At 42.8% G+C, this 18,415-nt stretch overlaps 1 protein-coding gene across 3 annotated transcripts in view; it reads right to left on the bottom strand.

Annotated features, from left to right (window-relative positions):
• Dtnb (dystrobrevin beta) overlaps positions 1-18,415 on the bottom strand; it is a 202,399-nt gene that overhangs the window by 138,259 nt on the left and 45,725 nt on the right. For all 3 annotated transcript variants that reach the window (XR_007589235.1, XR_007589234.1, XM_050125874.1), the window contains exon 6: positions 11,407-11,561. Coding sequence is in view for 1 of the 3 variants with exons in the window: in XM_050125874.1 (XP_049981831.1) it covers positions 11,407-11,561 (155 nt within the window). In the remaining 2 variants the exon portion in view is untranslated. The remainder of the gene's footprint in view (positions 1-11,406; positions 11,562-18,415) is intronic.

Genomic DNA, 18,415 nt, shown 5'->3' on the forward strand with positions numbered 1-18,415 from the left:
GGCGTGAAGAAGCAGAAGTGAGCAAGGGGCGTCATGCCCACAGCCTCTCCACCCCACTGCACACTGCTGGCCAGTAAAGAGAGAAGTGTGCTCAGAAACCCCACAAAAATGTTATCCAGTGCACACTCTCTAAGACACACAAGTTCCTGCTGTCTCTGAGACCCAGGTAGATCTGGGAGGAATGAAGAGACAACATTAAAAAGCGAAAAGGACCCAAATGGCTGAGGGGCCAGATACAGAAACACCTCCACATAGATGTGGGGGAAGAAAAAAACAACAACCACCAAAATTAAGCCCAAAGCATGTTTCAAGTAACTGTGGTAGTTACTGGGATGCATACCTGCAATCCCAGTTCATGGCCAGCCTGGCCTTCATAGAAAGACCCGGTCACCAAAAGGCGCTCAGCTAGTAAAGCTACTTACCATACAGACTTGGCAGCTTTAGTTCAATCCCTGAATCCCAGGTAGGGCTAACAAAACTTAAAATGTATCTTATCCTCTATTGCAAATTTAATGCTTACAATTCTGTATCGTTATATATTTGTTAACTATCACATTTTTACAAACTCACTCATAATAGTAATGCTCTTTTCCCCAAGGTTTTGATTTACCATATTTTTAATTGTCAATATCAAATGTGTATTTTTGATATCTAGCAGACCCTCATAAATAAATACACACAATTCACTCTCCAAAGCTTCCCCAGGTCCTAAAAGTTCACAAAAAGCCAGAGGAATAAACTCTCAAGAGTACAGTCCTGGGCTCTGCTCTGTGATGAGGAGCACACTTAATAGTTCTAGGTTGGGCCGGGCGGTGGTGGCGCAAGCCTTTAATCCCAGCACTCGGAAGGCAGAGGCAGGCGGATCTCTGTGAGTTCGAGGCCAGACTGGTCTGTCTATAAGAGCTAGTTCCAGGACAGGCTCCAAAACCACAGAGAAACCCTGTCTCGAAAAACACAACAAAAAAATAGTTCTAGGTTGGTTTTGCCTCTCGAGGCTCAGAAAGTAGCTCTCAAAGCATGGCCAGGACACCCCTGACAGGTGCTTAAGCATTTATTTTTAGGGAGTCCACAGAGCAAAATCATCTCCATCCTCCTTAGAGTATCATTGTCTTTCAGTCTTGTTCTCTCATGAGAGTACTATGGACTCTCCAGACAACACACGACAGAGCCACAATTACCTGCAAAGGGTACTAGAGAATCAATCCTCTTTCAAGTTATGTAGCAGTATGAGGCAAATACAAACAAATTTTATTTTATTTTTATTTGATGTGCATTGGTGCTTTTCCTGAATGCATGTCCATATGAGGGTGTTGGGTTCCCTGGAGTTACAGGCAACTGTGAGCTGTCATATGGGTGCTAGGAATTGGACCCAGCTCCTCTGGAAGAGAAGCCAGAGCTCTTAACCACTGAGCCATCTCTCCACTCTCTACAAATAATATTTTTCACCCAACATTAAGCTTTTTGTTCTGTACAAGGTCTTCAATGTTTAATCACTTCACTGATACACTAAGCAAAAACAACACAGCTATAATTACCACTGGGAAAACACTGGCTATCTCCATTGTTGAATGTAATCTCATTATTCTTTTTCCTAAAAGTGAATTTCTGTTCATCATCACCTGTTATCCTAATTCTTGATATTAACAACTACTATTCTATCTCATTTTCACATCCCTGCTTTCTCAGAAATCTAGCGTCACTAAAAACAGCATTTAAATAACAAATAAAATAATTTAGCAATAGATTCTCATTGCTACAATTTCCAACTTCATCATTTCCAATAAGTACTTTGTATTTTCTGTTGTTTAATATGTAAATATTTCGCACCCATTGAGTTTATAACTTAAGAAATTTTTGATATTTAGTCTGAAATGGCATTTTTATGAGTTTTTGGAGGAAAATATTACCTGTATTTATTTATTATTATCATGTGTACAGGGCAGAGGAAAAGTCTGTGGAGTCAGTCCTCTCCTTCTGTCTTTTACATAGACTCTGGGGACTGAACTCAGGTTGCCAGGCTAAGGTGGCAAGCGTTTTACCAGCTGAGCCATTCTGATGGCTCCCAAAACATTTTTAAGCTAACTACAAGCTAGCTTTAACAACTGCGTAGAGTTGAAGGCATATTTAGGCTGGCAGAAGCCAACATACGTCAACTTGAGTTGTGGAACCAACGCTAATAGGCAGCCTTCCATTACCATGGGACACGGAACTTGTCCATCACAGATTCGGACTTTAAACAGCAGAACAATCTGAAAGCTGAGGATGTGGCTCAGTAGTGGAGTGCAGGAGACCTGGGTTCAATCTTTTCCCCCCACTTAAAGATTGATTGATTGACTGATTGATTGATTGTGTATGCAGTGTTCTACCTGCATGTATGCCTGTGGGTCCAAAGAGGGGGCCATATCTCATTACAGAGGGTTGTGAACCACCATGTGGTTGCTGGGAATTGAACTCAGGACCTCTAGAAGAACAGTCAGTGCTCTTAACCGCTGAGCCATCTCTCCGGCCCTGGGTTCAATTTTCAATACCACAAAAACAAAACAAAAGCGGAAAAAAACAGTATTTTGTAATGACACAACTGTAGAGACTAGCATACTTATAGAGATATTTTTTTTATCATAGCTGCAAGAAGTATCATAAAAAATGCTTTAAAAAGTCTGAAATGCTATATTTTTCACATTGTAATAATTGCTTCACTTAAGAAACTAATGGAGTGGGGGCTGGAGAGATGGCTCAGTGGTTAAGAGCATTGCCTGCTCTTCCAAAGGTCCTGAGTTCAATTCCCAGCAACCACATGGTGGCTCACAACCATCTGTAATGAGGTCTGGTGCCCTCTTCTGGCCTGCAGATATACACACAGACAGAATATTGTATACATAATTAATAAATAAATAAATATTTAAAAAGAAACTAATGGAGTGATATGGATAGAAATGAAGGTGTAAAAACAACCATAAATTTTAATCAGTCAGAACTCAAACCAAAAATACTTATTTTCTCATTTATACATGATTTTAAGCCATTATTTAAATATTTAGTAAGCACGGCTCATTTTCCAGGCATGGTATTGCTTATCACTGGAGATACAAAGCTGGAGACTGATGTCCCTCCCTCAGGCACCCTGAGTTATATGAAACACGCCATGGGAATGCAGAATATTGAAGGATTCAGAGATCAAAGAAAAGTGGACATGAAACCAGAGGCCTCTGTGGGAGGGAGACTTGCACTTCATCGGAGGCTAACAAATACACAAAGACGAGAACCTTGCTTGGTTTCACTCACCCAAACAGGTTAATTCAAACAAGAGAACTGCAAACGAAAGCTGCAGAGACCAATCTGGACACTGGCAAGGGCCTCCAGGGAGCAGCCGTGGCCTGGTGGCAGGGTTTGTACCAGGAATGCCCGTGGAAAAGACAGGCGAAGGGTGGGATGGCAGGGGGCCAAGAGGGCACACTAGGATCCTTATCAGAAGGTGCAAAGCAATCCATAAAGGTTTTTATTTCTGTTTTCCAAAAGAGGAGAGGTATTTTGAGACAACCTCTCTTTTTGCAGCTAAAGCTCACCATACTCAGCTAGATTAGCTGGCAGGCAAGCCCAGAAGTTCCTCCTGTCTCTCTGCCTCCCCAGTGCTGAGATCCCAAGCACACTACAATCAAACCCAGATGCTTTTACATGAATTCTGAGAATCAAACTTGGGAGCTTCATGCTGGCAAGACACGCTCTTTACCAACTGAGCCATTTCTCCAGCTTACAGCTGTATTTAGAAAATGATTTCACACCAAACTTCCTTATGATTAAACAGCCTTCTTCAGATGACCACTGATCCACTAAAGACCAGCAAGCCAAGGTTCTAAGTAACATTTCCTGCTTTCCACAGAGCCTAGAAAACTACAAAGCAGCAGTGTAGGAGGAGTACCCAGGGTCTAAGAGAATGCCCGCTACACTGTGCTACCAGCAAACAACCCAGGAGTCCAAGATGGAGCCCTGCACCCTGCCCAGAGCCCCAGGCAGGTATGCATGGCGAACACAGCTGGATCTGTTTCCACACCTAGAGATAACCGAGTAGGGGGCTTTCACATAGGAAACAGGCAGCAGGCACTAACACACTCAATAAAGAGAACTGAGGAGCCACCTGTCATCTCTAAGGACTCATTTAATAATACATTCTGCTCTGCAGACCCAACTAGAACAAAACTTCACTTCTAGGTCTCTGCAATTTTGCTCAGTCTAATTAATGGTAGTGAGACAGGTCTCATTACTATGGCCTCGTTCATAATAAAGCCCATTTTATACACTCTATTTCATCTGATCTAAGATGCGCTTGGAAGATCACTTCTAAGGTACATCATTATATATATTTTTCTACCACTAAGGAAGAAAAATACTTAGCCAATTAAACTGATTCAATGGCTTAATTAGCTGCAGTTCCTCATTACATGTGAGTAGTCACACCCAGGTCTTAACGAAGCGAAATGTCTTTCATCTACTCAAAAGGATTCAGTAGTTTTCGCTACCTTCAAATGCACTGCTTGAGGTGACAAGAAATTATATTGCGGTGCTTTGGTCATCACCTATCCTGGCTGGTTTTATGTCAGCTTGGCAGAAGCTAGTGAGTCGTCTGAAAGGAGAGAAACTTAATTGAGAAAAAGCCTCCATAAGATCCTGCCATAAGGCATTTTCTTATTAGTGATCAATGGGAGAAGTCCAACCCATCCCTGGGTTGGTGGTTCTGGGTTCTTGAAGGGAGCAGGTGAAGTAAGCCATGGGGAGCGCGCCAGTAAGCAGCACCCTCCATGGCTTCCGCATCAGCTCCTGGCTCCAGGTTCCTACCCTGTTTGAGTTCCTGCTCTGACTTCCTTCAATGATGAACAGCAATATGGAAGTGTAAACCAAATAAGCCCTATTCTCTCTAAATTGCTTTTTTGTTATGGTGTTTCACTGAAGCAACAGAAACTCTGAGACATCACTAATATTTGGTAACAAAAAAATTATACTCTAGTTTCATCTCTTTGTAGATATAGTATCTTTAAGACAAGATACTATAAATATCTAATTGTTCCTTTGCAAAATAAATGCGATAATTATCCAATTTATTCGCCTCTGTTCTGTGTTCACATCTTCCTGTGTTTGCAGGAACACAGGGCACAGTACATATTTTTGAGAACACTGAAATGACAACAGGTATAGAGCCCAAAGTGGATCTAACACAGTGGCAGTGTCAACAAGAACAGTCCTGCCCAAGTTCTCACACGTGCAGGAAATGACAACCTGTTACAACCATTGCCTACCCAAAAGAAACTAAGACACTATTGGTCATGTGACATAGCTCAACACCAGAGAAGAATGTGAAGATAAGTCCTGAAGGCAACAAAACAGTGCACTCATCTACAGAAATTACCCAGTTGAAGGGCTGCTGGGGGAAACCATGAAATCCCTTGACTAAAATGTGTACAGAGGGGAGCTGGAGAGATGGCTCAGTGGTTAAGAGCACTGACTGCTCTTCCAGAGGTCCTGAGTTCAATTCCCAGCAACCACATGGTGGCTCACAACCTTCTATAATGAGATCTGGTGCCCTCTTCTGGCATACAAACATACATGGAAGGAATGTTTTATATATATAATATATAAATCTTTAAAAAAAAAATGTGTACAGAATAAAACAAATATGCACATGCCCAGTAATTCTTGCCAAAATCTATTCATCGTCCAGGAAAGCAAGGTCAGAAAAATGTCTCTGAGTAGAAAGAAATTCATTTTGGCATATAGGCAGAGGAGATTGGTTAGATAAAATTGAATCAGAAAGTAGTTCCAATAGATAAAATAGTCTCAGTATTTTGAAAACTAATCAACAAAAAATGTCACCCCTCTCTCCATATTCCCACCTCTTCTACGCATTGGCATGGTGTCTGCAGACACTGACAGCCACGCTGTATAATGTACCTTCTTTCCTTCCACCCTCCCTCCACTCTGATATTCACAATCTCCTTCCCACACAGACATCAAATCTAAAACCTCCAGTGGGGTAGACAACTCCTCAAGCTAAAGTCAGCACTAAGACCTAGAAAATAAGTAAGCAAACAAGGGGCAAATTTTCCAAAGAAAAAACTCAATCTTCCTCCAAAACTTGGGAATCTAGAAAATTGGGGAGACCTTTAAATTCATTTCCTGTTTATTTTCAGTAACTTTTAAGCCTCTAAATTCAGATTGTTTGTTTTTGTTTGTTTATGACGCTAAGAATCAGTCAAAAAAAAAACTTTAAGGCTTACATCCTACACTTCGTTCCCTCTTCATAAGGGAAACAATTTCCTATAAGGATCAGTCCTATCCAACTAAACACTGAATCAGCAGGAGGAAGTGTTGTCACTGCCCTGTCACCTGCAGCTACAGTTCCGTTATCACAGTGCTGCAGAAAGGGAAGCAGCTCATGGATCTCTTCAGGCATGCCCAGTCTGTCAAGGTGCAATGTGTAAAAGCTAGACATCCACTCTTTCTGTAATGGTAAAAATAAAACGGCCCCGTGGGCCATGAGGGGCAGCGGATCCTAGGCAGGGAACCGTGTGGTGGGTGAGAGACCAAGACAGATAGGCACCCCATGCAGAGTGAGGTTGAATATTTATTTACTGGGTTATGGAAGGGAAGGGGCAAAGGGGAGTGGAAGGGAGGGAAAAGGGGGATGAAGAGAAAGAGGCAGAGAGAGATAAAGGGGAGAGAGGAGCCACAGCAGCAGCTACCTCTTTGGGAGAGAGACGGAAAGGAAGGGACTCAGGCTGGAATCAGAAGGAAGATCTGCCCGCCTCAGTGCGGGTGGGGGGGGGGGGTTGAGTTAAGATTAGGGAAAAAAAATTAGGACCAGGGAATTGAGAAGAATCTGACCTGTTTAAGGTGGATCCTTCAATTCAGCTCCCTGGAACTCACAAGAATTATTCGGGTTTGTGAAAACATAAGTTTTAAACAGTAGTATATTTATATCAGAATGACTGTGACAAATATTTTTGCATAATGCAAAGTATCTTTAAAGGCAGTGTGAGAGAGAAATTTGATAGCGTGCACTGGTCCTCACACCTTTATAACTTAACAGGTACACACCTTAATAACCTGTATTTGTATTTTGCTGAAATTTGTTTGGTGAGGTTGTCCTTTTAAACTGACCAAACCTCTCAGCCATCAAACTGCAGCAGAGATCTTTGAGGAGAATAAAATTGGTGCTTGGGACTTGGCCAAGATCTCTCCATGTTCCCTCCACCCGCAGATGGGCCAGCTGAGAAGATGTGGAACCCTGGGCTCTGGAACCAGGTTTCTTTACAACAGCTCTGTGTTGCTCTTAGCTGCGGAGCCGTCTCTCCAGCCCAACAGCTCTGTGTTGTATCTGCCCGAATGCAGACCTCTACGCACACCAGCAGCTTCGGTGGTGAGTTTTCCCCTTCCAGTCAGCCAACCACAGCCTTCACGGCTACTGTTGAGCCCTTCACTGACATTCATCTCTAGTTGCTTTCCATAGCTAAAAACGTGACTGGACAACCTAGGGTTGGTCCTCCTGCGCTACCACTGCTGTGTGGTGCATTCGATTTGGGGCCCAGGGTCCCTCAGATTTTTTTTTTCTCCTTTCCTTTCTGATGGACCACTCGTAAGTGGTCCCCTCCATGAGAGACTGTTTGGAGCGGCCTCTAGCCTCTCTGGCTCCAACACCCGGCCTGCAGAGAAGAGACGTCTTCCTATAGGCTTTCCAGTGTCACAGTCATTTCACACCCCACCTATAGAGAGGGGACGCTCTTCTACAGGCCCTGTGGTGTTTTCACGTTTTCAGTTATGGTATAAACCCTCAAACTATCAGTCACCTGCCTGTAAATGCTCCACCGGTGTCCTGCTGGCTCTGCCTTTCCACAAACTCTACCTGCCACCTCTACCACTGCTGACAAGATTGGTCAGATCCATGAGACAGCTGTTTTCAATTCCAGCCTTTGTTCCCCACCGCGGCTTGTGGTGCAACAGCTCAGCATCAGGACAGATCACACCTCTAGGTATCTCTTGTTATTAGGTTTAAAACTCCCGCGGCTCAAAAAATGTAGCTTTTCCATACAACATGTGACCGCTGCCATTTTGACTGAGGTCAGGTGACCTTAACACCATCTTATATTTTTGGTTGTGAGCCTAGCCTTTAATGGCTGAGCCATCTTTCCAGCCTGACCTTACCACCATCTTAATTGAGGTCAGATGACCTTACCGCCATCTTAACTGATGGCCAGGTCAGGTGACCAAGTCTCGCCATCTTTACTGAGGTATTCCTTGCCTGGTTCCCCGTGCTGATTCTGGTGCATGTGTGTTTTGCGCAGTGGCATGCCTTTGGTAGGGGCCACCAAAGCGTCCACTTCGCCTAATTCCTGTTCACTCTGTGTGTGTGTGTGTGTGTGTAAGCACCTATGTTTACTGTTAAATGTTATAATTGTCTGTTCATTGTAGCTCATTCCAGACTACAAAGCAACAAGTCTCATGTTTTAAACTGATATGTACTTTTAAGTCTCTTACAAAAGTACTTTATATTTAATCCAACCCTGCTTTACCTGTTAAGTTGAGAGCCAGTACAGTCAAGCTCAGACCCAGCTCTCCAGGCAGATTCTGTACTGTAGGTATATAACTCATCTATACCTGATAAACAGCCCTCAACTGCTCAGAGATCTGGGGAATATGGCATTTAAATATTTACTTATTAAAAGACTTTTCACAACAAAAAGAGACAGGTTGGCTCCTTACAGCATCACTCTATTTCTCCAAAGAAGACAGAAGACAGGTGGGCACAAAACAACGTCCATCTGCAATTTGCTACAACTGCCAAGCACTGACCACTGGGCAAAACTGCCTTTCATCTAAACTGAAGATCTCCAGACAGTGGACAGAATCGCTCAATTGACAGCCTAGCTACTCAGGTCAAGTTAAGCTTGTCTTCCTACAGACTTCTTAGCCCACAGGATCTTCTGGAGCCTGGCAGGCTCTGTGTAAACAGCAAAAGGCAAATAAATACAACCCTCAGTGACCATGGAGGACCCTGAGGAATAGCTCTAGGTGCCAACCAAGTCAGTTCCTGTCATTTTTTTTTAAATATTTATTTATTTATTATGTATACAATATTCTGTGTATATGCCTGCAGGCCAGAAGAGGGCACCAGACCTAGTTACAGATGGTTGTGAGCCACCATGTGGTTGCTGGGAATTGAACTCAGGACCTCTGGAAGAGCAGACAATGCTCTTAACCTCTGAGCCATCTCTCCAGCCCTCCTGTCATTTTTTAATCAGTAACTCAAGTAAAATTTTATCCTTCTCAAAGGTCTTTGATGTAGTTTGACAGCTGAAAGATTTTTTCGGTTTAAAAGAACAGCCTCACCAAAAAAAATTTCAGTAAAACACAAATACAAGTTATAAAGATGTGAGGGCAAGTGCACACTATCAAATTTCTCTCTCACGCTGCTTTTCATAGTCTTAAAGATACTTTTCATTGTGCAAAAACATCTGTCGCAGTCATTCTGACATAAATACGCTACTGTCTATATAATGCATGTGTCTAAATTATGGTTTTTGGGGGGAGGGGTGGTGGTTTGGAGACAGGGTCTCTCTACATAGCTGTGGCTGTCCTGGAACTCACTCTGTAGCCCAGGCTGGCCTCTAATTCACAGAGGTCAACCTGCCTCTGCCTCCCAGGTGCTTGGATTAAAGGCGTGCACCACCACATCTAGCTGATTTTGTTTTTTAGGAATCTGAAGCAGGTGAAAAATCAACAAGCAGGCTGTGTGCTCAGACGTCTCACTATGAGCACTTCTAAGGTAATCTACAGAAACCTTATAGTATTCTTTGAATCAGCAATTACAATTTATAAAGCTCCTTCAACAGTCTCAATTATGACTCCAATATCAGATTCTTGTCATAGTCTTTAAACCACAATGAAGTCAAAGAATACTTTAGTGTTAATGCCCGTCACCCACTTGAAAAATACCATTCTTCACTGGCACTTTATTATAAACTTCTCTCCTTGATCCTGCCACCATTTTACTCAAAAGCAGCATCCCAGAACTAAATGAGGGTCCAACCTGGCCTCGAGAAGCATCTCGTGTAAGAGCCATGTGCATATCGCCTGTAAGACAGCTCTGAAGTGCTGTGTGGGCAGCCAGCTGCGGAAACAGCGTTTGGAGCAACAGCTGCAGGCAGCAAGCAGCAAGAAGGCACGCTAGCCCAGGAGAGCCATCTGTGGGCCTGGTATCCTGTCATCACTGCCTTCACCCAGGAAGGGGATTTAGCATCTGCAGGAGCTTAGAGAGCCTCCCTACGTTTGAAGATTATATTAGGGGGTAGTGCATGCTATGTCTTATTAGAACAGACTGAGAGTACAGATGCTTTAATGTGCTAAAAGCTGGTGCTGACTGCCATTTATACCAGTGACAGGAAATACAGTTGACAAAGGAAAGTTTGCGCCAGTTAGCGTGCACTCATACTTGGACATTTCCACGGCACTCCGTTCCAGTCGTGCACCTCAGAGGAAGGTCTGAGCAGGGGAGCCGCGCATCTCAGTCTGCTCAGTTGTCAGCGTCTCCCTTTACTGGTGATATGACTGATGGCTGAGCCGAAGTCACGTCTCCTGTCGGGTATAGTTTTCCATAAAGCTTTTCCAACCATAAAACAGTTTTCCTTTGGTAATTGAGAAGTTATCTTCTGGGGGCTGGAGGTTAAGTGGTTAAAGGGACTAAGGACTCAGGTTCAATTCTCAGCACCCACGTGGCAACTCATAACTGTTGGTAACTCCAGTCCCAGGGGGTCTGACACCTTCACGCAGACATCCATGAAGGCAAAACACCAACTAAACTTTAAAAAAAAAAAATGTTCTAGGAAGATAACTTTTTTCTATTGATTTTAAAACAGATTTTTTCCCCTAATTTTCTGTTTCTCCTAACTTTCTACACACAGTATTACAGTTCTTTTATCTGTTCTGTACCTTGAATTATGAGTATCTACTCTATCCCCAGTCTCTGGGGCAGAGTTAAACTCTCAGGAACACATTCATCACTCATACCAACCTCTAAGTAAAAACCAGGAAAAGCAGCCAAACTCCTGACCATGCCATGAGCAAGCTCCATGCACTCTGCAGGAGCAGGTGAGCACCGTGCAGGAAGCAGTGACCAAGATGGCTACGGCTTGAAGTCAATATCCCATACTTACAATTAAGAACCTTACTTAAACAGAAGAAGAAACATACATTCAGTAGGAATAATGAAAAATTTAAAAACCCTTTTCTTTAAAAGAAGTCCAACGTTACCTTACCTGAGAACAAGAGTCCTCAGGTGAACTTTGGCCTTCTGGTAGCCACCTGGGGAATCTGGTAGAAGATGGTGGCCCTGTAGCCCGAGGCTCTGACAATGGTCCTTACCTGTTGTGGAAAACAGGTGCGGACTGCATGTTCCGTGTAACCAAAGGATGGTCCTTCAAAGACAGCTGTAGGGAGCTTCAGGGCTTCCTTCAGAAACTGGTCAAGCTTGCCAAATATCATCAAGCCATTGGAATCTGACATCTGGGAGAAAATGTCTTTAGGAACAAAAGTAAATAAAGGCAAACTATAAGAAAATATCATCTCTTAAAAATTACACATGGCTCTATGCTATTTCTGCACCACTAAACACGCATCATTCAGAAGAATCATAAAGTTACAAGTTTTAGTTAACGTTCAAATTATTCTTTTCCTTATTAACGCCGTATAGTTACTTTGCTCACAAGGTCCCTCAATCCTACCCCTAGTCATTAAGTGTAATAACCATTCATGTATGCCCAACTCACCTTTTCAAATCATTTTTCAATGGGGGGTGGGGTTGCACATGAGTGCAGTACCCACAGCAGCCAGCAGAGGGTAATGGATCACCTGGAGTTACAGGCAGCTGTGAGGTGCCTGCCATAAGGGGTGAAAATCAAATCCAGGTCTCTACAAGAGCAGCAAGTTCTCTTAACTGCTTAGCCATCTCTCCAGCCCTCATCTCGCAACTTCCTAAATTCATGTAACTGAAGGATAATTAGTTTTTAATTTATGTAACCCACCGTTATAAGAAAATTTGAAGCAGCATGTTTTTACTCCTCAGTACCTGTTTATAAGACACACGCAGCACTTGGGCGGCGGAGGCAGGTGAATGAAAGTACACAGTTTTCAGACCAGCCTGAATGATATGAGACCCTGTTTCCTCAAACAAGCAAGCGCTGATGAGCCAGAACACAAGAAAGTCTGCAGCGAGACAGTCTCTCCTAAAAATGGCAACAACAGTGGGCATAACAACATGGAAGGTGGGAAATTTCACGGGACCCTACCCCTACAAAAGAGCTACAGACAGCTAATCACTGTTGGGAGAAGAATTAGCTCCTCCCAGGGATAAGTCCCCTTATTGGTTGTCCAGTGCAAAGTGGTCAGCCCTGAAACCACATACACAGAAACAACAAAGCCAGACTCAGCAGATTGCATTTATATATTTGAGCAATCGCATATACTTACATATGCACATAACAGTAATAATCAAAGAAAAAAGGCTATCAGCGTGGCAGTTGAGAGGCACATGGGAGGGACTGGAAGGAGGAAAGGGGGAGGTCTAAGTGATATGATTCTACTTCAATTAAAACATTTTAAAAGCTAATGACCCATACATTGTTGACTCAACAAGAAATGTCCCCCACGGGCTCATGTACCAAACACTTGGTCCCTAGCTGGTGATGCTATTTAGAGAACATTATGAGACTTTTAGGACACATATTTGTTGGAGGAAACATGTCACTAAGAGCAGGCACAATGATGAGCCCTTTTTTTCTTAGAATTCACTTTGTTTTAGGTTATAATATAATTACATTTCTCCCTTCCTCTTGAATACATACATACCCCATACCCCGTGCTCTCTTTTACATTCAAGGTCTTGGGGTTTTTTTTTTTTTGTTTTGGTTTGGTTTTGGTTTTTGGAGACAAGATTTCTCTGTGTAACAGTCCTAGCTGTCCTGGATCTTGCTTTGTAGACCACACTGGCCTCAAACTCACAGAGATCCACCTGCCTCTGCCTCCTAAGTGCTGGGATTAAAGATGTGTGCCACACCACCTGGCTCATGACTTTTTTTTAATATTTATTTATTTATTATGTATACAATATTCTGTCTGTATGTATGCCTGCAGGCCAGAAGAGGGCACTAGACCTCATTACAGATGGTTGTGAGCCACCATGTGGTTGCTGGGAATTGAACTCAGGACCTTTGGAAGAGCAGGCAATGCTCTTAACCTCTGAGCCATCTCTCCAGCCCCCGACCTTTTTTTTTTTTTAATTGGATCACATACACGCACATTCACACACCCTGAATACAACCTGCTCAGTCTGTATAGTGTTCCTTGTATGTATGATTTCAATAATACACACACACACACCCTCTGAATACAACCTGCTCAGTCTGTATAGTGTTCCTTGTACATATGTTTTCAGTAGCACACACACACCCTCTGAATACAACCTGCTCCGTCTGTTCCTTGTATGTATGCATGTTTTCAGGGTATTGGATAACCAGTTGGTGAGCTCTTCCCTGGGGAAGACTATTTCTCCCACTCTCAGCATTCCTTAGTTGCCTGGAGTTCTTTGGGAAGAGCTGAGGTCATGTGGGCTCTTCCCTGTGCACTTTGGCACATCTACTGGTCAATATTCAGCTCACATTTGGGTGGTCTTGTCAATGAGACTTTAAGGGTGTAGCTTCTGACAGTCCAAGGAAACACAATCTCACAGCAAACTCCCTGATCCTCTGGCTCTTACAATATTTCCACACCCTTGCCAGCAGTGTTCCTTGAGCCTTCGGTACTGGAATGTTTTATAAATGTAGTCACTAGGACTGGGTTCCACAACTCTGCATTTTGATTGGTTGTGGTTTTCTATACTAGTGTCTGTGTGTAGCAATGTGAAGTTTCCTTGATAAGGGGTGGGTAAAGACCACACTTACCTGTGGGTGGGAGGACAGATGTTTAGATTGGTTAGGGCTGGCCTCACCTCCCCTACCCCTCTCTGCTTCTTACATGTAGATGACATGTGATCACCCTGCTTCCTGACTGCCAGGCCAGCTTCAGGCTCCTGCTGCCAGCCCGTCCTCCTGTGAAGGACTTATCCACTCTGGGGCTGTACGCCAAAACAAACCATTTCTTCCCTAACTTGTTTTTGTCAGAGTAGTCTATCACAGCAAGAGGAGAGCAACTAATACACCATTTATATTCTTCTATCCCAAGAGACTGTGATACAATATGATTCTGTTTTTACAGAAAGATGGCCAAGAAGATGGGAAAGGAGTTCCTAGTAATTCTGTTCATTGGTCTTTGTATAGAGCTCCTGTCTCAGTTATTCCTCTTCTCATCCAGAGTTCAGGAGAAAGAAGGATAACAGAAGGTCAAAACCGTGTGACAAGGAGACATGACCTCTGTCATATACGTGCACGTGTGCTCAGGCAGAATTATTTAAAATAACAGATAAGAAAGTATTGCTTAGAACTTTAGCCAATGGTTAAATCAAGTTTGAAATCCATACCTATCTGACTCTGTAGTAAATGTGAGCAAATTACAGTGCTTTAAGATATAACTTAGAGGCTGGAAAAATGGCTCCGTGGTTAAGAGCACTGGCTGCTCTGCTCTTCTAGAGGTCCTGAGTCCAATTTCCAGCAACCACATGGTAGCTTACAACCATCTACAATGGTGTACAGGTGTACATGAAAAGCATTCATATACATAAAATACAAATTAACAAACAAACCTTTGAAAAAACAAAAAAGAATTTAAAGGTATATTAATAAATGATAAAAGGAAACTATTTTTAAAATATCAACAGACAGGACCGTATATATCAACATCAGGAACATTGCTAGGTGTGGTATCTGGGTATGGTGGTGTTTCCCTGTAGTTCAATACTTAGAGGCAGGAGAAGTTCCATAACTTTGAAGCCATCCTGGTTCACATGGGAAGCTCAAAGCCAACCATGGCTACATAAAAAGACCATGTCCCTAAAAATCAGAGGGAAAAAAGGACAGAGGGAAGGAGAAGAACAAATGAACTAAGAGCTTTAAAATAAACATATTAAAAGAGGGCCTGTCACTATGCAACAAGAGCACACACAGGGTAAGCCAAACTCGGGAATAAGAGTGCCTGCTTAGCAAGCATGAGGCCCTAGGTTCAACATGGTATCCTCCCCAAATGAACAAAAAGCCATGAAAAATAATGACTAGGATATACCCATAGCCAAAAAACATCATTGATAGGACAGAATGACAATTGGATAAATGCTAGAAAAGGAAGAAGGAAGGCAAATTTATAAGTTCTCCCAGAAGAGAGAAATGCAGAGATATTAACTCATTTATGAGAAACATTAACACACAAAGCAAGACAAGGAGCAGAAAGAATACAAAGGCAGAGCACTTTCCTATCCTGCATAAGCTGGGTTCAATTCTCGGCAAAACAAACACATCAATTAGAAGACAACAGTAATGACAAGTCACAAAAAGGGATTGCCAAGAAAGTGTTCAGTAGCTCAGAAGAGATAGCTCAATGGTTAAGAGCACTGGCTGCTTTTCCAGAGGACCTTTCCTAGTACTCACATGGCAGCTCACACCTATCTGTAACTCCAGTTCCAGGGGATCTGACGCCCTCACACAGACATACATGCAGGCAAAACACCAATGAACATAAAATAAAAAATAAATTATACATATATTTTTAAGAGTTAGTTTTCAGAATTTATTGTTTTTTCATATGGCCCAGGTTGGTGTGGAACTCACTATGGAGTCAAGGATGACCTTGTACTTCTGGTGGCCCTGCCTCTACCTCCCTTCGCCGCTCCAGTTACAGTCTATGTGGTGCTAGGGAGTGAGCCCAGAGCTTCACCTGTGTCAGGCAAGCACCCTACCAACTGACCTCTATTCCAGACCCAAACAAGTCTAAAAGAAAGGAAGTGGTGGCCGGGGTGGGAAAGAAGAATCAACTGGAGATGCTTCAATGTATTGGATAAGAGAATAAAGGACTTTCAAGGTTAGGATTACTCTACATTTCTAGCGTGAGAAGATGTGACAAACCTTACTGAAATAACCTAGAGATGTCATACCTGTATCAGAACTAACTGCATGGGGCCTGGCGTCTTGTTTACAGGTGGAGCTATCCTACACAGAGCGCTGAGTCTCAAGTATTAAGGACTGCAGTGAGCTCGGAGATGCTCAGCTTCTAAAAAGAGGGGAAAGCACGGTTGACTCCATTTTTAAAAAGCTGGTTGCTATTCCTACCAGGAGCACAACTATGCATTAAGTCAGAACACAGGGTCAGTATGGGATGTGGCAGACACCTCACGGCACCCACACAGTGTCTACTTCCCCTCTCACTGGCTGAACCCTGTGTTTATTGTGACAGTGTGCACAGGTTTTTTTTTTTCTGATGTGGGAGTGTCATATATCAATCTGTTGATTTCACTGGTTAAGTAATAAACCAACTGCTTGGCCTCATAGCTTAGAACATAGATGGGAGGAGGAAACAGAATAGAATTCTGGGCGGAAGAGGAAGTGAGGTCAGACTCTGCGCTGCTTCCAGAGGGACCGGACAGCCGCCATGCTCTGCTCTCCCAGGCAGCTGCAACCCACGATGGACTTAGGCTAGAATCTTCCCGGTAAGCGCACCTTGGGGTGCTTACACACATCACTAGAAATGGGCTAGTCCAGGTGCGAGAATTGGCCTGTAAGGGCTAGAGTTCATGGGCCAAGCAGTTCTTAAATGAATACAGTTTGTGTGTTGTTATTTCGGGCATGAGCTAGCCAAGCGGCCGGGGTGTTGGGGACGCAGCCCCGCCGCTCTTATTTCAACATTTTTCCAGTTTTTTAAATTGATTTTTATTGAGCTCTAAATTTTCTCTGCTCCCCTCCCTTCTATCCTCTCCCATGGTCCCCATGCTCCCAATTTACTCAGAAGATCTTGTCTTTTTCTACTTTCTTTCTTTTTTTTTTTTAAAGACTTATTTATTTATTACATATACAGTATTCTCAGTATTCTGTCTACAGGCCAGAAGAGGGCACCAGATCTCATTACAGATGGTTGTGAGCCACCATGTGGTTGCTGGGAATTGAACTCAGGACCTTTGGAAGAGCAGGCAGTGCTCTTAACTGCTGAGCCATCTCTCCAGCCCCCCTTTTTTTACTTTCTACTTCCCATGTAGATTAGATCCATGAATGTCTCTCTTAGGGTTCTCATTGTTGTTGAGGTTCTCTGGGATTGTGATTTGTAGGCTGGTTTTCTTTCCTTTATGTTTAAAAACCACTTATGAGTGAGTATATATGATAAATGTCTTTCTGGGTCTGGGTTACTTCATTCAACATGGTGTTTTCTAGCTCCATCCATTTGCCTGCAAATTTCAAGATGTCATTATTTTTTCCTGCTGTGTAGTACTCCATTGTGTAAATGTACCACATTTTCCTTATCCATTCTTTGGTCGAGGGGCATCTAGGTTGTTTCCAGGTTATGGCTATGACAAACAATGCTGCTATGAACACAGTTGAGCATCTGTCCTTGTGAATGTACACGTTTTTTAAAAGGTCTTGATGCCATCCACGCTGTAACTCTGGGGTAAATTCCTGGGAAAGTTTTGGTTTCCTATTAGAGTTACCTCTCTTCTTTCTGCCTGGAATGAACACCTCAGTCCAGGACAAAGAAGTCATCTTATTACCCTAAGAAAGGTACCATACATCAGGACAGGAAGATGGAAGGAACTGGAGTCTCATGACATCCTCAGGTCGTGGGACCAACATTGAACTCAGCAGCCTTTGGACTTGTTTTTACATAAGGAACATAAACCCCAGTGTATTTAAGTCACTTTTTAATCAAGTTTCTGCTACCATTAAATGTAGTCACAGCTAGCCAGACAATGAGTAACCAACTCATAGCCATTAACAGAAAAAAAGGGCTAGAGATTTTAGCTGCCATATACTTACAAATGTACAGTATCATAATTACAAACTTACGTATACAACACCCATGTCAACAATTCTACATCTAATTCATTAAAAGCATAAAGGGAAATAATAACCAGAGAGTCACACGACTGCCACGCCCACAAAAAATGTATTCTCTTCCATTTCACTCAGTTACTAAGGTATGTTCAATGGACTCAAAGTGGTAATTTTTTAATCAGGAAAGGCACAAAACATAAAAAAAAATGTTTGTTTTAGGAGAAGAACAACAGCTAGATCCAAAACCTGAAGGCATAATGAGGTAACTCATTATTTCTTGAGTTACTGGTTTAACTAGTGGGTTGTTTCTGTTTGGTTGGTTGGCTGGTTGGTTGGTTGGTTGGTTTTTCAAGACAAGGTTTCTCTGTATAACAGATTTATGAACCAGGCTGGCCTCGAGCTCACAGAGATCT

The sequence above is a fragment of the Alexandromys fortis genome, unplaced genomic scaffold, assembly GCF_014885135.2.
Source record: "Alexandromys fortis isolate MF-2015 unplaced genomic scaffold, M_Fortis_MF-2015_v1.1 scaffold_252, whole genome shotgun sequence".
In the NCBI taxonomy this organism is placed as follows: Eukaryota; Metazoa; Chordata; class Mammalia; order Rodentia; family Cricetidae; genus Alexandromys; species Alexandromys fortis.